Source organism: Chrysochloris asiatica, unplaced genomic scaffold (assembly GCF_000296735.1).
Source record: "Chrysochloris asiatica unplaced genomic scaffold, ChrAsi1.0 scaffold00138, whole genome shotgun sequence".
NCBI classification, from domain to species: Eukaryota; Metazoa; Chordata; class Mammalia; order Afrosoricida; family Chrysochloridae; genus Chrysochloris; species Chrysochloris asiatica.
In genome coordinates, this window is record NW_006408656.1 from 1,327,576 (window position 1) to 1,350,281 (window position 22,706).

The window sequence follows — 22,706 nt, forward strand, 5'->3', positions numbered from 1 at the left end:
GGAACTAGAGGAGTCGGTGGTGTAGGTTCTTTCTCAGGCCACCGGAGAGTGCTCTGTACCTCAACTTCTGAGTCCCAAATCCAGCTAGAGGGAACCCAGGCACCCGGTGGCCCCAAGACGGCAAGGGGGAATCCCAGTTGGTCAGACGCCAGAGGAGTTTCCTATCTCTTTCAATTGAAAAGTCCCAAAATCTTTTCCCTGAAGAAGTGACGAAGACCCTACACACACATACAGGCTCCCTCCACTCTCCAGAGGTGATTCCTTTCCTCTTTAGGAAATTCTCCGCTCCCTTTTTCCGACTCCTTTTCCGAGCGTTTACGTTGTACATCTGGAAAGGCGGGGGGGAGGGGGGGAACGGACGGAGGGGGAAGCAGCAAAGGGGGAAGAGCCCAAACCCGCCCAGTCTGACCCAGTCCAGACAACCGGTCTCCAGCTGGGCTGGGGAAAGAGGGGCGGAGAGGTGCGGCCCCCCCACGCCCCTTAGGGGTGGGGGGCGCGGACTCAGCGTTCCAAGGACCCAGGAATGCCCCCCACCCGCTCCCCCGGCCGACGGGGGGAGGGCTCAGCCGGGAGTTTGGTAACTCCTCCCCGCGTTGAGTCATTCGCCTCTGGGAGGTTTAGGAAGCGGCTCCGGGTCGGTGGCCCCAGGACAGGGTAGAGCGGACGCTATGGGGAGTCGGACGCCAGGGTTCCCTCTCCACGTCGTGCAGCCGCGCTGGACCCCCTGGCGCCGACCTCCGCTGCCGCTACTACTGCCGCTGCTGCTGCTGCTGTTGCCCCCGCCACCCCGGGTCGGGGGCTTCAACTTAGACGCGGAGGCCCCAGTAGTGCTCTCTGGACCCCCGGGCTCCTTCTTCGGCTTCTCCGTGGAGTTTTACCGGCCGGGGGCGGACGGGTGAGTGCGGAGGGTTGGCGGCGGGTTGTGGGGGAAGGTTTGGAAACTGGGGGCGCGGTTGGGGTCTGGAGGGGACCTGGGCTGGAGTTTGAGGGGCGGAGTTTGGAAGGACTAGGGCTGGAGTTGGGGGCCCGCGCTGGAGTTGAGGGCCGCGCTGGAGCACGGAGGGAGCGGTGACTGGAGTGAAGGGGGGCCTGGAGTTTGAGAGAGATCAGTGGGGAGACATGTATGGGGTGGGGAGAGGACACGAAGCTGGAAGCTGGAGAAGTCCGGGCCGGGGTCTTGGGGCCAAGGGAGAGGAGAGTGCGTAAATGAACAGAGCCGAGGGTCTCCGGCTGCGATACGAGGGCTGCCGGGACTAGAGGCGGGAGGGGGCTCGGAGACCGGGAAGGACTTTGAGGGGCCCTGGGAGACCTCGGGATCCAAGGGGACCATTGTGCAGAGAGAGAACCGGTAGAAGCGGAATGAGCTGTGCGTGATGAGCGGGAGTCGGAGACTGAGAGGGTCGGAAGGTTAAAGGGGGGCCAGCTTCATCCTCCCCTCCCCCCCTCAACTCAGACTAAGGAAAGACCTAGGACAGGGGACGGCGGCTCCCTCCCCTTCTCCTCGATTTCCTACTCCACCCTCCACCCCAATCTCTGTTTAGATGAGAAGAATTGGTAATTTGGGGGGAGTCCCAGGATCCTGGCACTGGGGGCGCCGGGGCTGGGGGGCGGGCTCAGCTAAGGGCGGGTGCTCGGATGTGTCGGGAGGGGTGTGCGCGAATGAAGGGGGTGGGCGGTTTCCCTCTTCCTCTAGCTCTTGGGAGGAAGAGAAAAGCTGATTTCCTGTAGCTTGTCGGCTGGAGCTGAACTGAGACTGGGACTTCTGGGGCTTAGGTCGGAAGCTGGGGAGACGCCGGCTCGAGGGGCCCCAAGAACAGAATAGCTAGAGACTGGGAATTCTCAAAAAAAAAAAAAAAAATCTTCATCTCCAGCTCAGCAGGGTGACAGGCAGCCCTGGATCCTGGATGCTAGGAAAGTGGGGTACCCACAGGCTTGGAGAAACCAAGGTTAGAGCAGGGCATCATAAGAATAAGGATATTGGTTTGGATGTGGGGAGTGAGAGAGGAAGGTGGCTGGCTGCTCCAGGGAGCCCCCCCCCCCAGGCCAGGTCTCCCCACCACCCAGCAATCCTCTTCTCTTTTGAGCTTCCCACTGCTCCCTACCACCTCTCCCCCAAGTATCTCAGAGTTTCATAGGACTTCTGTCAGAGGTGAGCTGTTTTCTCACATGGAATACAGTCAACTGATCTCTACTCATTTTCTTTAATTTTTGGAGAAAAGAGTAAATTCCAATGAGAGTGAGAACGGCAACTTTCTCCTTGTCTGGAGGCCTTGGGGATGGGGAAAAAGAAAGATGTTAAGGCTCCAGCTGTTGGTTCTGGGCTATTCAAGGTCCCCACCCAACCCCCACTCCACCCCACTGGCCTCTTGCCCAAACCCCATTGCATCACCTTGGCCTGGAGCCTCTCTGTCAGGCCTCGCTTCCCTTAGACCCCCTTAAACTTCTTAACACAGCCCTACTGGAGTAGAGAAGGGGAAGGAAGGTAGGAATGAGGCTTCTTCCCCTGTACTAAGTATTTGGTTATCTGGCTTTTAACCTTCCTCTTACCTCCCACCTAATGGTAAAACACTCCTTTTAAAACACTCCTCTAAAACATCTGGGCTTTCACATATACTAACTCCTGGTCCTCTAGGTGTCTGTCTGGCCCTTGGCCTGATCCTACAGTCCCTAACATCATTTTCTAAAATAGGACCCAGATTTATCGTCCCTAACTCCCTTCCCTTTGGCTCATTTCTCCTCCCAAGAGAACCCAGGTGTCCAGCTTGCACTCCTCCCCCTCTCATTTGCTTTTTACAGTCTTCTTTTAGAGTAGGACTCAGAGCGTGCTGCCTCCCTGATGACCTCCTGCCACAGCTGGGCCTTCCGTCCCCAGCCCCCACCTGGAACAAACATAGCCCATCACCTATGGCCATTGCTCTAGAGGGAGGGCCACAGGGTGCATGAGTGGTCTCTCCTGCATCATCTCTCATGATGAATACTGAAGCAGCACCAAGGGACAGAGCTGAGCACCAGAGAAGTTACCTGGGAAGGAAAGGGCCAAGATTTAAGGACCAGCAGGGCTGGAGGCAAATGCTGATTCTACCCCTTACTGGATTTTTGTTCTGAGGATTCAATGAAACAATATACATGAAAGGCACCTAGTCCATAGAGGGTGTTCTATATATACAAAACATGTTTTCATGGAGTAGCTGTTTTCTATTTCTGGGTCTCTTTGCTGCCCACTTAGGTCTTTGTCTTTTCCCTATTTCTTACTTGCTTTTAGTACTTGCTTATAATAGTGATAGTAACACTATCCTTTCACATTCCGTTTGCACTTGCTTACATATCTATTTTTTCACTGGAAAAGATCCTTGTATTAGGCAGAGCTAACATTATTGCCCCATTTTATATATAGAAAAACCAAGGTTTTAGGAGTCATAGATGTTTCCAACTAGACGTTACTTTAGGGACCATTCAAAGGCAGCCCATCATGTTATGGGTTTAGAATCCTAGGCCTGCAGAGAGGAAGTGACTTGGCCCATAATACAGGCTGGAAAGGTGGACCAGCCTCAACCCAGATCTGTATTACCCACAGGTATAACCAAGCAGAGGCAGCTCTTCCTTTCCAACCAACCAGGCAAATCCCCTTGAGAATGAATGCACCATTATGCGTTCCGAAATATTGAAAACAGGTTAAGGACCCGCCACGGTTACTTTTTTGAATGCCTGTAGGGTCCAGTTGCTGTAGAATTTGAGAAGCAGAAATTCTGGCATGGGAGAATAAGGCCAATTTAACATGGTATTCCCGGCACAAGGTGCCTTGCTTGGCACTTTGAGGGAAGCATTGTTTATTGGATTGACCTAGGAAAGGTGGGATGGAAGGGCCTCTTAATCTTCAGGAATAAGCCATGGGTGGTAGGAAAAGGAGTCACTGGTTAAGTGCTCAACTGTTAACTGGAAGATCGAAGGTTCAAACCCACCAGCACTTTATGGAAGAAAGGTGTTCTCCTCTGGCCTGTTCAGGACTGCTATAGAACCTAGAGCCAGGCCCTGGTCCATCTGCAGTTTCCCACCCCCAACCTTGTCAGGCCAACAGAGTCAAACAGTAACTGCATATTGAACGGGGACTTGGTTAATCAGAAGCCTGGTTGGGGAGATAGTGGAGAGGACGAGATAAACTGACAAGAAGTAGACCAGAACACTAGCCTAAGAATCAGGATTTCTGGCTTCTGGTTCTTATGCTAGGAAGGACTCTGAGTAACCTTGGAAAGATTATCTAATTTCTCTGGGACTTGGTTTTCTCATCTTTAAAATGAGGGCATGAGGCTAGGTCAGCAGTTTTTAAACTTTTTCTTAAGGAGCAATTTTTTTTTTAATTAAGGATTTTTTATAGAGATAAAAATTCAAATGATATAAAATATTGAAATATTGTTATATATATCAATATAACAGAATCTCTTTTAATGATACCTTAGGGCATACTACATAAAACAGATAAAAGAGGTTGTTCTGAAAGAAGATGGGCAGGTGTGTCCAGACCATGCCAGCCTCCCAGTGTTGAGGCATCGATAAGAAAGCCATAAAACCAGTAGATGCTCTACTATGCCTTCCAGCTGTGGTCACCTGGGTCTCCAAAGATCAACTTGAGGACTCAGAGTTCTCTATCTTCAGAATAAATGATGACAATTGTTTCTTTTCTTGGACTCCATAGTTTTGAAGAGTTTATCTGCCAAACTATATTGTCAAGAATAATTACTTTTTCCATTTTTTATTAACCAAAAAACATCCATAGCTGCCAATCAGAGCTTCTGACCAGCATGAGATAACCAGGTTTCCCACATGAGCTGATATAATTCCAGCCAAAAGCAAATACATTTGAGGTTTTAGTTAGCCTGGGCCCCCTTATCAGGTAAGTGCATGATTTCCGTTATGCTTTCTGAAGTATTGAAAATAGCCTGAGGACCCTCCACTGTTACCTTCTTAGATGCCTACTGAGGGCCCAACTGCTACAAAACTTGAGAAGCAGAAACTCCGAATGGGAGAATAAGGACAAGCTATTTTACATGGCATTCCTGGCACAAGGTGCCTCGTGTGGGAGAGAGTTGTTTATTGGATTGATCTGGAAAAGCTGGGATTGAAGAGCCACTTAATCCTCAGGAATAAACCATGGGTGGTAGTAAGGGAAAAGGAGTCTGTTTAAGTGCTCAGCTGTTAACTGAAAGATCAGATCGAAAGGTTCAAACCCACCAACCCCTTAGTGGGAGAAAGCTTACAGCCTTGGAAACACTATGGGGCAGCTCTCCTCTGTCTGTAGGGATACTCTGAGTCAGACTGCGTGGCAATGGGCTTGGGTTTTGTTTGTTTGTTTTTGGTAGGCAGGGGCAGGCCGGGGCTGAGCTTTCATGCATGCCAGGTCTCCTGAACCTTCACACAGTCAGAATAGATATGAGCCTATGTCTGTGCCTTGTGGACTTTGTAAGGCCTGTGTCTTACCTTCCAACCATGCCAAACTCCAGGCTTCATCCTCAGGCCATCCTAACAGTTATCAGACCCCAAATTGGGAATGGGAGCAGGATCCCTTGGCCCCAACTTGGTGCTTTCCAGGAAATAGAATGTCAGAGCTCCAGGAGATGTGAGAAAACGTGCTCAACTTCTTCACTCAGAGAAAGTGGGAAAGGGTATTATTGCCCCTGTCCACAATTGAGCCCTGGTGTGATGCTGTAGGATAGGAGTGGGGAATGTCCGACCCGACCAGCGGGCCATATGTTGTTACTGAGTGCTGTCGAGTCCGTTCTGACTCATAGCAACCCTTACAGGGTTTCCAAAGAGCGCCCAGTCAATTTGAACTGCCTGCCTTGTGGTTCACAGTCCAGTGCTGATCCTGCAGCGCCTGAAGTCATTTGGTCTGGCCCTGCAGTTCCAGCCAACACCTTGTTGTTGCTGTTAAGTGCCGTCACGTCGGTTCTGACTCATAGCGACCCTATATAAAGTTTCCGAGGAGCAGCTGATCATCTTGAACCACTGACCTTGCAGTTTAAACTGACTTTGCAGTCCAGCACATTAACCCACAGTGGCACACCAGGACTCCAGCCATCACATTTTTGTTTTAAGTGCCGGTCAGTTCCAACCCATAATGACCCTGCATAGGGTTTCCGATTAGGGGTGAGTTCATTAAATGTTTGACAAAATATAGCAGGCTAATTTTTAAGTTGATAATTTTGTGGCCCACAAATGATATTGTAAATGTTGGCAGAAAAAAGGTTCTCCCATCCCTGCTGTAGGATAGGCACTGGACTGCTAACCTCAAGGTCTGCAGTTCAAAAGCAGCAGGCACTCTTGGAAACCCTGTACAGGGTCGCTATGAGTCAGAACCAACTTAACAGCACTAAACAACAACACTGAGCTACTGCCAGCATCCTGGTCCACTGATCTTTGCCTAGCCTTCTGTTCACACAGCTGCTACAGTCTAGTTCACGTCCAGGGCCCTTTCTGCTTTCTGAGCCTGAGGGTACCAGCCAAGTTCTCTGGAGACAGTTCTAAGGGAGGCTCTACCCTTCTTTCTTTGGAGTACTGGTGGGGTGCTGTGAGTTAGTGCACTGGACTGCAAAGTCAGTTTGAACCACAAGGTTGGCAGTTCAAGCCCACAAGCTGCTCCTCAGAAACCCCATACAGGGTGGCTACGGGTCAGAACCGACTGGACAGCACTTAACAACAACAATACCCTTCTTTTCTCACTCTGTGCTGGAACAATGCAATCTCTCCTCCTCTCCCCCCACCAATCTTACCTACTGGGGCCTGGTCACCTGACCAGGTCACTGTGCCTTTGGAGTGACCCCCTAACTGGGTGTGATGCCTGAGTGAGAGGGGTGGGGCCCTCTGGGGGGTGGGTGGCGAAGTGAGAGGTTGGAAACTGACAGGAAATCACTGGTAGTAAACATTTCCTGTCCCCTGGGTAACTAACTGAGGCTGGCACCCCACCCCCATCACTCCAGGAGTCCTCCTCTCCTGCCCACCCCCACCTTTATTACCCCTCAGCTCTGCCTTCCCCCTCCTCCATACCCTGACCCTCATAAACCTCTCTTGACTCCCCACTCAGTCCCTTGGACCTCCTCTCAGGTATTCCCATCCCTGTTCCTCCTGGGTCCAGCCCACAGCTGATGGCACATGACTGGACATCGACAGTTAACAACAATAACAACAATCCATCTGGACCCCCACCTCTCTCATCCCTCTCCCACTCAATTGTACTTAGTCTTCTTTGAAGACACTCCCTGCTTTTAAGGCGGAAACTCTAGACAGGGTCACTATGAGTCGGAACCAACTCCACAGCACTTAACAGCAACAACTACATTCCAGGAGTCCTGATGTGGCACTGTAGGATGAATATTGGACCACTAGCCACAAGGTTAGTGGTTCAAACCCACCAACCACTCTTCAGAAACCCTATGGTCGCTATGAGTTGGAACCCACTCAGTTAACAAACAGTAACCATGTCTCCGATCTAGGCTCTTTCCTAGTTAAACTTAAAGAAAGTACCCAAATAGCAAGGAAGGAGTAGATATTGGAAACATTGAACGCTGAAAGGGAACAGAAATCATTAGAGATAGAGAAACCCAAGATCTGAGATAAAGAGAAAGAAAAAAAAAAAACAACTGAAACTAAGAGACCAAGTAAGCATGGGGGCAGAGGGGCAGAGAAATTGAGAGGCTGTCAAGGGCACTGGCCCAGGGTCGAGTTGCCCAGGCTGCCAGATGCAGTCCTCCTGGGAGGCACTAAATGAGAAATACACAAAGGTGAGAGCCCAGTGAAGGCATCAGGGCAAGGGGCTCAGGTTTGGAAATGGGCAGATTACTCTGGACATTAGCAATGACCATTCCATTCCATAGGACACTGTCAGAGGCAAATTCTCTTCACTTTCTCAGGGGCCTGAGGTACCGTGTCTTGCACTAGAACACCAGGAGAACAGATCTGGATTCTGACTCTTGGGGATGGTGTGTGAGAGAGGCTGAGACAAAGACCTGGCCAGGATGGGGAGGCCCAAACTAGGGCCTTGGAGTGAGGGCAGGCCCAGGCACAAGTAACCTTTCTCACCAGTCCTCCAGCTCCTCTCTCTGCTTCTGCTGCCTGATTTCCAAGACTCACATTTTCCTCCTACACACCCCAGGACTGGGCATCTGGAGGCCTGGGTCTTGGCCCAGGGAAGGGCTTTGGCTTAGAGTTAGAAAGAGTGGGCTAGATGACAGGACCCTGGAGTTCCCAGGGCTGCTTATCTAACCTAAGGAGTGATGTGGGGAGAGAAAGAAACTGGGGTCCAGGCCCTCTGGTCCTTCCCCTTCAGAAAATTGACTCTAATTCCCCCTCCCTTTAGTCCCTGTGAAGATAGGAGAGGAGAGAGAGTGGCCGAGGCAGGGAGGGGAGTGTTAGTGACAGCGGCACATGGGGACTGGCTGACTCCAGCCTGTGCCTCTGGCATCTGTGGCATCTTCTGAGATATAAATACAACCTAGGGGGCATCTACCCCACCCCCCAGCCAGCCCAGGCCCACAGACTTGGGGCCTGGATCCTTTTTGCATCCTGAAAGCTAGGAGCTGCTCCTGATCTGCCTCTATTTTGCTCCACAGGGTAAGTGTGCTGGTGGGAGCCCCCAAGGCTAACACCAGCCAACCTGGAGTGCTGCAGGGTGGCGCTGTCTACCTCTGCCCCTGGGGCACCGGCGCCTCACAGTGTACCCCCATCGAATTTGACAGCAAAGGTAACCGGTCCCCATGGTAGGCAGAAGAAGTTCAAGGAGGAACTGGGGGAAGGGACTGCAGATTGGGGTTGGGAGTGGGGCCTGAGTGGTGTGTGGAGCTAGGGGTGGAGCCTGTCCCATGCCGGTGGCCACGTGCCCTCCTAGCCCTCTGGTTCTCCAGCTCTCTACAACACTTGCACCATGTTCCCAGTTCAGCCCAACCCAGAGGGCGGGCATGATTCACAAACATGTGGCTCTCATTTCCCCTGAATCACCCACAACTCAGGACAGCCGGGCCAACAACACAGACAAAGACAGGGGAGTCACTCAGACCATTGACTTCATTAAACTAAACTCTGAGTAAGTATTAGTACATGCCAGACACTGTGCTGGATGCGGCCGAGGATTTAAAGATGATTCAGCCACCACTCTGCAGGAACCCAGGGTCTGGAGTAGATGCAAAGTAGATAGAAGGGAGACAGAGATTTGTTGTTAGGTGGTGTGAAGTTGGCTCCGACTCACAGCAACCCTATGTACAACAGAAAGAAACACTGCCCAGTCCTGCGCCATCCTCACAATTGTTGTTACACTTGAGCCCACTGCTGCTGCCACTGTGTCAAACCATCTTGTTGGGGGAGCTTCCTCTTTTTACTGACCCTCCACTTTACCAAGACAGAGACTAAAGACAAATAATAAATAACAACTAACCTTTATAGAAATGGAAACCTGATAGTGTAGTTGGTCTGCTCACCACAAGGACAGCAGTTTGAAACTACCAGCCACTCAGCAGGAGAAAGATGAGGCTTTCTGTTCCCATAAAGATTTATAGCCTCAGAAACCCAATACAGAGTTGCCGTGAGTCAGAACCGACTCCATAGCACACAGCCACCACCACCCAACCATTATAGAAAGGAGCCTTGGTGGCATAGTGGGGTATGTATGCATTGGGCTGTTAATCACAGGTCAACAGTTTAAATCCACCAGCCAAGCCTCTGGTAAAGATTAACAGGAACTCTGGTAGCATAGTGATTACAAATTGGGCTGCTAACCTCAAGATCAGCAGTTCGAAACTACCAGCTGTTCCCTGGGAGAAAGAGGAGGCTTTCTGCTCCAGTAAAGATTTACAGCCTCAGAAACTCTATACAGACTCACTATGAGTCGGATCCAACTCCACGCACACCACCACCAAAGAATAACAGCCTCAGAAACTCTATACCAGGTCACTATGAGTCAGCATCACCACCAACCACCTTATAGAGTATTTCTCTGCACCATACGCTGTTGTAAATCCATCACATATATTCATTCATTTGAAAGGATTATTTCAACACCCAATGGAATGTGGAAATCATCAGACAATGTCATTAATATCAAGTAAAATTTTGCTAAAGATAATTCAGACAATGTCATTAATATGCAAGTAAATTTTTTCTAAAGATAATTCAGAAACAGCACATTGACAAGGAACTGCCAGAGGTTCAAGCCAGATTCATTCATACAAGTATGTGGAACAAGGGATATCATTGCTGATGTCAGATGGATCTTGCCTAAAAGCAGAGAATACCAGAAAGATGTTTACTTGTGCTTTATTAACTATGCAAAGGCTTTCAACTGTGTGGATCATAGCAAGCTGTGAACAACGTTACAGAGAATTAATATTCTGGAACACTTAATTGTGCTCATGAGGAACCTGTACATAGCAAGAGGCAGTCGTTCAAACAGAACAAGGGGACACTGAGTGGTTTAAAATCAGGAAAGATGTGTACCAGGGTTGTATTCTTTCATCATACTTACTCAGACTGTATGCTGTGCAAAAATCCAAGAAGCTGAATTATAAGAACTCATCAATAACTTGCTATATATAGATGATACAACCTTGCTTGCTGAAAATGAAGAGGCCTCAAAATCTGATGAAGATCAAAAACCACAGTGTTAGGGATGGATTGCACCTCAATGTAAAGAAAACAAAAATCCTCACTACTGGACCAATAATAATAGCATCATGATAAATGGAGAAAAGATTGAAGTTGTCAAAGACTGAACTTTGCTCAGATCAACTATCAACACTCATGGAAGCAGCAGTCATTAGGCAAATCTGCTGCACGAGACTTCTTTAAAGTGTTCAAGAGCAAAAAGGTCAGTTTGAGGACTAACGTGCACCTGACACAAGCCATGGTATTTTCAATAGCCTCATATGCATGTGAAAGTTGGACAATAAGGATGACCGTAGAATTGATGCATCTGAGTTATGATGTTGGTGAAGAATGTTAAAGGTACCTTGGACTGCCGGAAGAACAAACCAATCTGTATCGGAAGAAGTACAACCAGAATGCTCCGTAAAAGCCAAGATGGCCAGACTTCTTTCTCATAGTTTGGACATGCTTGGTAAAGTGGAGGGACAGTGAAAAAGAAGGAGACTCCCAACAAGATAGATTGGCATAATGGCAGAAGAATGGGCTTTAGTGTAGCCGCCATTGTGGGAATAGTACAGGAGCCGGTGGTGTTTTGTTCTGTTGTACACAGGGTCACTATGGGTGGGAACCAACACGATGGCACCTAACAACAAAAACAACATGAGGTATTGTCAGGAGCACAGTGGCTCCAAATAGTAAGCACTGGACTTGGAACCACAAGGTCCATGGTTTGAGCCTGCCAGCCGCTCTGGGGGAGAAAGAGGAGGCTTTCTGCTCTCATGAAGATTTAAAGCCTTAGAATCCCTATACAGGATCACTATGACTGGGAACTGACTCAATGGTACTTAACAATAACAACACGAGGTATTATGAGCCCCGGTGTGGATAAGCACTGACTGGTAACCAACCACAAGGTTGGCAGTTCAAACCCACCAGCTGCTCTCAGAAACTGTATAGAGGGTCACTATGAGTAGAAAACAACAGTATACAACAAATGCAGTATTATTCCCCTTTTATAGGTGAGGAAACTAAAAGGTTAAGTAACTTGTCCACAACCACACAGCTACTAAATAGTGGATCCAAGAAATAAATTCAAGCAGTTTGACTCCAGAGATAAAGACAGGTTGAGACAAAAAGGAAGACGTACAGAAAAATCTGAAAGATGGAGACGGTGTGGGGGGCAGAATCATGAAATAGTTTCATTTTTAAAAAACCTAGAAGACTGATAAGAATCGGAAAAATAGGAAAAGCTGTTATATAGAGAACAGATCTAGGGCTTGGAAAGAGAGAGACAGAGAGAAAGTAAAGAAGACAGAGGGACAGAGGTTCCCAAAAGGTCAAGCAAAGAGATGGAGTGAGATGCTGTTAGAAACACAGATAAGGACAAGGAGTACAGCCAGAGGATTGATTACCTTCTTGGGAAATAGCCTACCATCTCTACCAGCTAGCTCCCTTACTCCTTCTTCACTAGGAGCATCGTGTCTCCGCTAGGAGAGGAGCCAGGGGAAGCCCCATAGTCTCTGTGTGTGTGAGTGTGTGTGTGTGTGTGTGTGTGTGTGTGTGTGTGTGAAGGGTGGGTTGGTGAGTTGGGCTGTTATTCTTTCCCACACCTCTCTCCCAGTGAACCATGGGAGATCAAGGCTTGGAAGTGCTTGGCATTCCCAGGCTGAGGGTAGAGACTTCTCCTGGAGAAGAAAGTGAAGGCTGCTCTAAGGCTCAGCTGCCCGTGAAGCCCTGTACCTAGCATGACTCCCTTCTCTCACTTCTCCAAGGTTCTCGGATTCTAGAGTCTTCACTGCCCACCGCACAGGGAGAGGAGCTTGTGGAATTCAAGTCCTTGCAATGGTTCGGGGCAACAGTTCGAGCCCATGGCTCCTCCATCTTGGTAAGTAGGTGGGTGGACTCAGTGGTATGGTGACTAGGGGATGAGGCCAGATAACCCTGCAGCCCCTCTCCTCTGGCCCCTCTAGGCCTGTGCCCCACTGTACAGCTGGCGCACAGAGAAGGAACCACTGAGTGATCCTGTGGGTACCTGCTACCTCTCCACAGACAATTTCACCCGAATTCTGGAGTATGCACCTTGCCGCTCAGGTAGGGACAAGAGAAAATCTGTGCCCTGTGTCTGCTTTCTCTACTTGATTGATTTGTGTGTTCGAGGCTGGTTCCCCCCATTAGCCTTTCTGTCTTGTCTAGGGAAGCCCTTTGTCTGATTCCTTCTCCCATCTCCTTCCCCATGCTCGTACCTATTTCCTGTGTGACCCACCTGTGCAGAGTTCCTCCTCACCACATTCTTCCCTCACAGATTTCAGCTTGGCAGTAGGACAGGGTTACTGCCAAGGGGGCTTCAGTGCTGAGCTTACCAAGGTAAGGAAGTGTCCTGAAAGTTTTCATAAAATCAACTCATAAGCTATGATCAAGAAATCATGGGTATTGTTTAGTAGTCTGCAAGTAATTGGAAAATAAGCAACCGATACAAGAATAAAATAAAATAAAATAACAGGAAGTCAGAGCAGCTAGTACTACCAGGAGAGGTACATATGTTACGAATCAGGGCTTAGCACAGGCAACCACAAGGCCACTGGCAGCTGGGGCGGGCTGGGGCAGGGCAGGGGAACCTGGAGAACAGAACCAGAAGTTGGACTCATCTCTTCTCCCCTCAGACTGGGCGTGTGGTGCTGGGTGGACCAGGGAGCTATTTCTGGCAAGGTAAGTTCTTCCTCTGCCATCTTTTGGCCCCTGCACACAGCTTCTCATCCCTTGTCCCAGCTTAAAATCACCAATCTTTCCCTCCTCTGCTTCCTCAGCTCCTACCCCAGCCCTCCTTTTATCTTCTTGAGATTCCCATGTTCTATCCCACCACATTCCACTCATTTCCTTTCTTTGAACCAGACTTCTAAAATCCTATGTATTCAGCCCCTGTTGTTGTTAAGTGTCGTGGAGTCGGATTTGACTCATAGTGACCCTGTATAGGGTTTCTGAGGAGTGGCTGGTGAGTTTGAACCTTTCCACCTCCCTCCCCACATCCATCCCCTCCTCATCCCCTTCCCCAGGCCAGATTCTGTCTGCCACCCAGGAGCAGATTGCAGAATCCTACTATGCCGAGTACCTGATCAACCTGGTTCAAGGGCAGCTGCAGACTCGCCAGGCCAGCTCCATCTATGATGATAGTTACCTGGGTGAGTGGGCAAGTGGGGTGGCATCAGCCTTGGGAGAGCCTCACTCGCCCCCTTGCCTCCCTCTCCCATGTGGGCACCTTGGTGTCTCCGCTACACTTGTTTTGTGAAGGCTGATGGAAAGGACTCAGTAGAAGTGAGGGGGGAGTTTGGGGTGGGCCAAGGCAGAAGAGTCCCAGAAACAAGGATGCTAACCATCCACCTACTCTGGCCTGCAGGATACTCTTTGGCTGTAGGTGAATTCAGCGGTGATGACACAGAAGGTGAGTGTGTCTCCGGACTGGGGGAGGATAAAGACCCAGTACTGAGACCTACCACAGTTGTGACTCCCCTTCCCCAACTCTCAACCACAACGGTCTTTTCTCTTTTGCAGACTTTGTTGCTGGTGTACCCAAAGGGAACCTCACCTATGGCTATGTAAGATCCAGCCTGACCCTCCCCAACTCCTTCTCTCTCCCTGATTGATCACAAGCATACATAGCAGTTTGTGAGAGTTCAAAAGATAGATTCGAACCTGGGTTCTGGAGTCAGACTTGGGTTCAAGTTGTGCCACTCCCTCTAGGTGAGTCATTCTGTTATACTCTGCTTCAATCCGTAGAAGACCCTGAACCTGCCTAACCCCTCTAAGCCTCATTTTCCTCTGTATAATGGGGATAATAATAGTTCTGACCTCACAAGGTTCTTGTAAGGCTGTAATGAGATAATGCATGAGAAAGTACTGAGTGAATTGTTAAGCAATCTACAACTAGTAGCTGTTATTATTAGACCATGACAAGTGCTTTTAGAAGGGTACAGATAGGAATGCCATAAGAGTTCATTTAATTAACAACATTTATTAAGGCAAGGTAAGAGATAAAGAAGATGAAAAAGGCATCGTACCTCATCTCTTCTAATCAAGTAGGTAAGATAAGACATACACACACATAATTATAATCTAATTGGATCTACTATTTATGAGCCCTCAATGCATCAGGCACTATCTATTCGTGATTTCTATTCTTCATAACAAGCCTATGGGGTAGATATTACCATGGTATTTTACATAGGAGAAAACTAAGGCTCTAAGAGAACAAGTATGTTGCTTAAGATCATCTAGTTAGTAAACATCTGGATAAATATTTGAAACCAAGTCTGTCTTATTCCAAAGTCAGCGCTATTTCTGAAATATTGTAAATTGCAGAAAAGTGGTTAAGGTGATAGAGATTTTAGGGGAAGCAATGACTTTCTTTCTAGGGATGGGAATGAATCATAAAAGGTTCTGTGATGGATCAGTAGAGATGAGAAGAAAGAACATTCTAGGCTAAACCACGAAGAAAGACATAGAAGAAAAGGAAAAGACAACACCAGTTTAGAAGACTCATGAAGTGACTGAGGAGAGGGAAATAGGAAGAGATTGAGCAGAAACAGATTCAAGTCAGATGCTCTAGGACATTGAAGTGTGGGCAGCACTTCAAACCACTGTGGGTTTCCAGGTCTGAGGTAGTCACCCTGGCTCTCTCTAAGGCAGTTAGTCAGTCTAACTGCAGTGGGGGTGGGGTGGGAAGTCAAGGTTCTTAGGGGAAGGGGACCCTGCAGCAGAAGGACTGGCTAGGAGGTTGTCCAGCAGCCCAGGGATTGGTCTCCCACCAGAAAGCTCAGAGAGTGGGGAAGAGAACACAGGTACTAGAGACTTAGGGGCACTGTGAGACCACTTGCTAAGGGGGAACATAAGGGTAGACATTTATGGGTTGTGGGGCACTGGAGGATGAGGAATTAACAGGTTTTGAACATGTTGGGTGTGAGTACATTCAATCACTCAGCTAATAATTAGTGTCTGCTGCTTGCAAAGAATGAAACCAGGTCCCTGCCTCATAGATCTTACATTCTGGTGGACAGAGATGGATGACAGACAGATAAATATGAAATATGTCAGTAGGTGTTTAGTGATAAGGAAAAAAGCCGGCGTGGCTGGAGCTACCCATTAGAGAAATGGAAATGGAGGGCAAAACTCAGGAAGGAGTCAGAGATGAGTGTGGTGTGTGTCTCCAAGGAATGCCTGTCCCTGGGTGCCCTGTACCCATCTGCCCTCCATCCTTGGGATTTTCTGGGAGTCCAAAACCAATGGGCCTGTCTCCTTACCTCCCAGGTCACCATCCTTAATGGCTCAGACATTCAATCCCTCTACAACTTCTCAGGGGAACAGGTAAGGACACCCCCCTGTTTGGCCTTCTGAAAACCAAACCCGAGCCTGACCTAGCACCGTCATTCCAACATCCCAACCTCTGAACACCCCTCATACTGCCTTGTGGTGGTGGCCGTGTGCCGTGGAGTCGGTTCCAACTCATAGCAACCCTGTACCCCTGTTTCTGAGGCTGTAAATCTTTACGAGAGTAGAAAGCCTCATCTTTCTCCCGTGGAGCTGCTGGTAGTTTTGAACTGCTGACCTTGCGGTTCACAGCCCGATTCGTAACCACTACATTACCAGAGCTCCTTTCACACGGCCTAGTGCTCGAGTTTCTTTTTTTAATGTTTTATTGTGAATTATGTGATAGTTTACATGGGAGAACATCAGTCTTACATTCATTCTATCGTATATCGTCTCATTGCCATGGTTACAATCCCCTCCATGCAATCCTTCCCCCCGTACCTCCCAGGTCTTCAGCACACAGTCACTCCCCCTCTCTGGAGTGCTCAAGTTTCTTGACTCCTTAGTTCTAACTCTAAGAGCCCTGGTGATGCAGTGGATTCACTGTTGGACTGCTAACCGTAAGGTTGTCAGTTCAAATAGACCAGCTGCTCTGCAGGAGAAAGAGGAGACTGTCTGCTCCCATAAAGATTTAGATTCTGAAATCCTAAGGAGCAGTTCTACTCCATATTGTTGTTAAGTGCTGCTGAGTTGCTTCCGACTCATGGTGACCCTGTATAGGGTTTCTGAGGAGCAGCTGGTGAGTTTGAACCACTGACCTTTCAGTTCAAACTGACCTTGCTGTCCAGTGCATTATCCTACAGCACCACACCAGGATGTGAGCATTAACTGGATAGCAGTGAGGTAGGTAGTTGTGTCTTAGTGCTGCCCCCTTGTCCTCTCAGATGGCCTCCTATTTTGGCTATGCAGTGGCTGCCACGGACATCAACGGGGATGGGTAAGTAGTGGGAAAGGTGGGGAGCAGACCTTATAATCTTTCCAGGCCCAGGACGGAAGAGTAGGGGTGGGCAGAGAAATAGGAGAATTCTTTTTCCAGAATCTTTTCTCTGGGTCCCCTTTGCTCAGGGACCAGGAGAGGGCTAAGAGCTAAACACTAGAACATCGCAGATCTTCTGATATGGGTGAGAGAGCATCAGGGAGTCAGAGATGAGTGGTGTGTGTCTCCAAGGAATGGGGTTCAAAATGCCTGCCATTTTCTGGCACTGGGATTGGTGGCAAGGCAGAGTATCTGGATACCTGTGTTCTGTCCCTTCTTTCAGGCTAGATGACCTGCTGGTAGGGGCACCCCTGCTCATGGAGCGGACAGCCGACGGACGGGCCCAGGAGGTGGGCAGGGTCTACGTCTACCTGCAGCACCCATCTGGCATGGAGCCCACGCCCACTCTGACCCTCACTGGCCATGATGAGTTTGGTCGATTTGGCAGCTCCTTGACCCCTCTAGGGGACTTGGACCAGGATGGCTACAATGGTAAACACCATGGACTCAGGAAGCTGAGGTGGAGTCAGGGACTGAGTCAGGGATTTGGGGGAGTGTAGTTTTCATCTAAGACCCCCAGTAACTTGCTGTGGAGGTGTGGAGACTTTAGTCCTGATATCTAGATCTTTAGTTTGACATATGGGAAAAAATAGGGTCCTAAGGAGCTCTGGTAGCGTAGTGGTTACGAATCGGGCTACGAACCTTAAGGTCAGCGGTTCGAAACTACCAGCCGCTCCGCGGGAGAAAGATGAGGCTTTCTACTCCCGTAAAGATTTACACCCTCGGAAACCCTGTACAGGGTCGCTATGGGTCGGACCCGACTCGATGGCACTTAACAACAACAACAACAAAAGGTCCCATGGAAGAGATTTGAACCCCTGGATTCCAGGACTACTGACTTCTGTGTGTGTACCTTACAGATGTGGCCATTGGGGTGCCGTTTGGTGGGGAGACCCAGCAAGGAGTGGTGCTTATATTCCCTGGGGGCCCAGGGGGCCTGGGCTCCAAGCCCTCCCAGGTTCTGTTACCCCTGTGGGAAGCTGGCCACACCCCGAACTTCTTTGGCTCTGCCCTGCGAGGAGGCCGAGACTTGGATGGCAATGGATATCCTGGTGAGTTGTGCCTGAGGCCCCTTTCACCTTAGAGTCCCTGATCACAGACCTCCTACATCCACCTTTCCAAGCTCTTATATCTGGGTACGGAGTCCTGGTTTGGTGCTGTGGGTTAATTCGCTGGACTGCAAGGTCGGTGGTTCAAGCTCACTAGCTGCTCCTTGGAAACCCTAAACAGGGTCACTATGGGAACCGACTCAATGGCACAAAACATCTGGGTACAGTTCTAGACTACAGCCACCAGGTGGCTCTGTTACCTCACTTCAGCCTTAAGCAATGGAACTAGGTATCCATCCTTTTTAGACAGTTAAGAAGGATCCTAAATGGGGGTTTATTGTCAAGGATGATTTCTTGACTTCTTGCAGATCTTATAGTTGGGGCCTTTGGTGTGGACAAGGCTGTGGTGTACAGGTATGAACTGGGGGAGCAACCTGGGGCAAGTAGAACTGGGGGATTTCCCAGTAAGGCTGAGGTTGGGAGTCTGTGCTGGGGTTGGCTGCCAGGTTCCTGTACCAAGGTTACTTGGAGTCTAAGGTTTGTCTACATCCGCTCTCCACAGGGGCCGTCCCATCGTGTCTGCCAGTGCCTCCCTCACTATATTCCCTGCCATGTTCAATCCAGAAGAGCACAGCTGTCGCTTAGAGGGGAACCCTGTGTCCTGGTGAGCTGGGGCCCAAGAAATCGCAGACACCTAAGTCTAGGGGTCAGTGGGGGACCAGGTCTGTCTTAAGACGAGGACAAATGAGGGTATGCCATCTGGGTGTGGCTGGGAGGTAGATGGAGAATAGGATGTTCCAGTTGGGTTCATCAGCTTTCTTCTTGGTCTTTCTCCAGCATCAACCTTAGCTTCTGCCTCAATGCTTCTGGAAAACATGTCCCTGACTCCATCGGTGAGGGAGGCTGCCTGGGTCTGGGAGTGGAAGGGCTGGGGGCATGGACACTTGCGTTCTCTCTGAATAGATGAGGAGGGAGAGGCAGAGTATCCTGACATTGGTCCCACCATAGGTTTTGCCGTGGAGCTTCAGTTGGATTGGCAGAAGCAGAAAGGAGGAGTGCGGCGGGCACTGTTCCTGGCCTCCCAGCAGTCAACCCTGACCCAGACCCTGCTCATCCAGAATGGGGCTCGGGAAGACTGCAGAGAGATGAAGATCTACCTCCGGGTATGCTCCTGGCTGCAGTGGGGTGAGGCCAGGGAAGGATAGTCACATTCCAACCAAGGGTGTGGGGCCAAAGAAGGGGCCCTATGTTAGAGGGACTGGGAACAGGCTTCTGAGGTCCCTGAGGCAATGAGACTGGTCAGGTTTGGACTCCTTGATTCTTTTGGACCTGAGTGGACAGACCACCAAGTCCCCAGAGTCCCTGACTCTGTGAATCCTGTCCCCTGTCCCAGAACGAGTCAGAGTTCCGAGATAAACTCTCTCCAATTCACATCGCCCTCACCTTCTCCCTGGACCACCAAGCCCCCGTGGACAGCTACGGCCTCCAGCCTGTCCTGCATTACCAGAGCAAGAGCCGGATAGAGGACAAGGTAACGATTAGGACCCAGGAGAAGAGAGGCCATGAGGGTGAAGCCCTGAAGAGGGCCTCCCATAACCCAACGCAGGAGGGGTCTAAACCCTCTTCCTCAATCAAGGCTGTCGCGTTCCCTAGGCACAGATCCTACTGGACTGTGGAGAGGACAACATCTGTGTTCCTGACCTACAGCTGGAAGTGTTTGGGTGAGTGGGGGCTAACATCTACCCCTTACCCTAACCCTAACCGCAACCCTAACACTTTCCATACGCTGGTAGTGTAGTGGTTACGAATCGGGCTGCAAATTGCAAGGTCACCAGTTTGAAACTATCAGCTGTTCCATGAGAGAAAGATGAGGCTTTCTGCTCCTGTAAAGATTTATAGCCTCGGAAACCCTGTACAGGGCTGCTATGAGTAGTAACCGACTTCATGGCACATAACCACAACCACTACCCATAACCCTATCCCTATCCCTAAACCTAATCCTAAACCTATGAAAAACCCTAATCCTACTCTTACACCTACTGTTACTCCAAACCCTAACTGTAAACCTAACTCTACCCTACACTAACCCCGAACTCGACCCTACCCCTAACCATACCCCAACCCCTACCCCTAACCCTACGCCTATCCCTACACCTACCCCTACTCCAAACCCTAACTCTAAACCTAACCCTACCCCTACACTGACCCCGTACACGACCCTATCGGTAACCATACCCCTACCCTTACCCCGAGCCCTAACCCTGACCCTACTGCTAACCCAACACCTACCCCGACCCCTAACCTAATCTCGTAATCCTACCCCTACCCCTATCCCTACTCCAAATCCTAACTCTAAACCTAACCCTACCTCTACACTGACCCCCGAACATGACCCTATCCCTAACAATACCCCTACCCCTACCCAGAACCCTAGCCCTGACCCTACTGCTAACCCAACCAGCAGGATAGGTGGGGCCCAGAAGTGAGCAGAGTCTTGGCACCTGAAAAAGTAGAGACCTGAGACAAACTGTGTACTCTTGGGAAATTACTTCTTTGTGCTTCTGCTGCTTCCCCTGTATAGTGGGAATAATAGCATCTGTTTCTCTGGCTTTTATAGAAACATTGAATGAAATAATCTTCATAAAGCATCTAGCTTACTCCTCCATAGAGTTAGAACTGTGTCTGTGATTACTGAATTGTTACTGTTATTATGGCTCATCGTCCTGGCTTGGGGATTCATTCTTCAGTGTCCCTTATCCTGTGTGACCTCTGAACCACCCCCTCCAGGGAACAGAACCACGTTTACTTGGGTGACAAGAACTCCCTGAACCTAACGTTCCACGCCCAGAATGTGGGTGAGGGCGGCGCCTATGAGGCTGAGCTTCGGGTCACGGCGCCCCCAGAGGCTGAGTACTCAGGACTCGCCAGAAACCCAGGGGTGAGAAGGGACTCTCTGGGGAACTTGGGAAAGCCTGACCAGAGGGAACACCCAGATCTGATCTGTCCCAATCCCACCACCAGAACTTCTCCAGTCTGAGCTGTGACTACTTTGCTGTGAACCAGAGCCGCCAGCTGGTGTGTGACCTGGGCAATCCCATGAAAGCAGGAGCCAGTGTAAGTCTCAGAGAGAAGGGAAGGAGGTAGCCACAGTGACCAGTCAGTCCAGAGCATAGCTGTGGCAGGGAAAAAGAGAGTTGGAACTGGGGTGAGGCAGGCATCCAATCTAACAGACCCCCTTTCTCTCCCTTCCTATCCCATAGATCTGGGGTGGCCTTCGATTCACAGTCCCTCATCTCCGGGACACGAAGAAAACCATCCAGTTTGACTTCCAGATCCTCAGGTAGGGAGTGGGTGGGGTCATCAGGGATGGGACCTGGTGCTGGGCAAAATTCTAGTTTCACTGGGTATTAGCACCACTCAGTCTCGTTTCCACTCTACAGCAAGAATCTCAACAACTCCCAAAGTGACGTGGTCTCCTTCCGGCTCTCTGTGGAGGCTCAGGCCCAGGTTTCTCTTAACGGGTCAGTGCCAGGGCCAAATGAGGACTGTTTGGGAGGGAGACAGACTTCTAGGGAGGGAAGTATGTGGGCGCCTGCCACTCACCTCTAAATCACCCGACTCCTTAGTGTCTCCAAGCCTGAGGCAGTACTATTTCCAGTGGGTGACTGGCATCCCCGAGACCAGCCTCAGGAGGAAGGGGACTTGGGCCCTGCTGTCCACCATGTCTATGAGGTGAGGAGAAAGAGGGGCAGGAAGGACTGGGTTCTAGGCAACTGAGAGGGCATGAAGGAGAGAATGGTATGAGTGACAGAGAAGACGAGGTAGTCTGAGTGACAGGTGACAGGGGCCAGTCACCTGTGGGGAGAGGCAGAGGAGGAGGGGCTGGTGCGTGATATGCCTGGGGCAGGGGCAATGTGGGACTCCACCAGGGAAGTTGGAAAGGAAGGACCAGGCCTCTGCCAGGAGTATTTGCTATTGTTGTTAAGGGCCATTGAGCCAGTTCCGAGGCTGAGGTGACCCAGGGTCTCTCTCCTTTCTCCTGATGGTTGTGCTCTCCCCTCCTCAGCTCATCAACCTGGGCCCCAGCTCCATTAGCCGGGGCACACTGCAGCTCAGCTGTCCCCAGGCTCTGGAAGGTCAGCCACTACTCTACATGACCAAGGTTACAGGACTCAGCAACTGCACCACCAGTCATCCCCTCAACGCACAGGGCCTGGAGGTGAGGGGCCTGGACACTGGCACGGGGCGGGGGTCCAGAGGACAGGGCTGAGGGGCTTGGAAAAGGCTCCCGGTGCCCAGAAAAGCCAATAGCGGTGTGCCTGAAGCTAGGCCTGATGTCACCGCAAAGGTCAGAAGGCCCACAGACTCCTCAAGGCCCTGGGAAGGAAGAAGTTTCTTTTACCCACCTTATGTATTTCTGTCTTTTTGCCTGCAATATCCAGCCTTTATTTCTTGTCCTCATATACTTCAGAGACCCAGCTTTGTGTCATCATTTCTGGGAAGCCTTTTTCAGACCTACCGCCCTGAACTTCAGGGCCTGTTTACAACCTCAGAAATCCTACCCAGGGTCACTATGAGTCGGAATCAACTGGATGGCAATGGATATATACTCGATGTTGCTGCTGAGTGCTGTCAAGTCC

The 22,706-nt window shown here is 50.0% G+C and overlaps 1 protein-coding gene across 1 annotated transcript in view; it reads left to right on the forward strand.

Annotated features, from left to right (window-relative positions):
• Positions 1-552: 552 nt before the first annotated feature.
• Positions 553-22,706, forward strand: part of ITGA5 (integrin, alpha 5 (fibronectin receptor, alpha polypeptide)) — a 29,245-nt gene continuing 7,091 nt past the window's right edge. Inside the window, exons 1-25 of the mRNA XM_006869924.1 lie at positions 553-895; positions 8,601-8,731; positions 12,396-12,508; positions 12,594-12,714; positions 12,926-12,987; positions 13,284-13,329; positions 13,674-13,799; positions 14,015-14,059; positions 14,170-14,213; positions 15,922-15,978; positions 16,866-16,918; positions 17,241-17,449; positions 17,878-18,069; positions 18,435-18,480; positions 18,629-18,730; positions 18,904-18,959; positions 19,075-19,229; positions 19,460-19,597; positions 19,720-19,787; positions 20,854-21,004; positions 21,088-21,180; positions 21,327-21,406; positions 21,507-21,587; positions 21,693-21,798; positions 22,133-22,285. Coding sequence (XP_006869986.1) covers positions 669-895; positions 8,601-8,731; positions 12,396-12,508; positions 12,594-12,714; positions 12,926-12,987; positions 13,284-13,329; positions 13,674-13,799; positions 14,015-14,059; positions 14,170-14,213; positions 15,922-15,978; positions 16,866-16,918; positions 17,241-17,449; positions 17,878-18,069; positions 18,435-18,480; positions 18,629-18,730; positions 18,904-18,959; positions 19,075-19,229; positions 19,460-19,597; positions 19,720-19,787; positions 20,854-21,004; positions 21,088-21,180; positions 21,327-21,406; positions 21,507-21,587; positions 21,693-21,798; positions 22,133-22,285 — 2,655 coding nt within the window. The 5' untranslated portion in view covers positions 553-668. The remainder of the gene's footprint in view (positions 896-8,600; positions 8,732-12,395; positions 12,509-12,593; positions 12,715-12,925; positions 12,988-13,283; positions 13,330-13,673; positions 13,800-14,014; positions 14,060-14,169; positions 14,214-15,921; positions 15,979-16,865; positions 16,919-17,240; positions 17,450-17,877; positions 18,070-18,434; positions 18,481-18,628; positions 18,731-18,903; positions 18,960-19,074; positions 19,230-19,459; positions 19,598-19,719; positions 19,788-20,853; positions 21,005-21,087; positions 21,181-21,326; positions 21,407-21,506; positions 21,588-21,692; positions 21,799-22,132; positions 22,286-22,706) is intronic.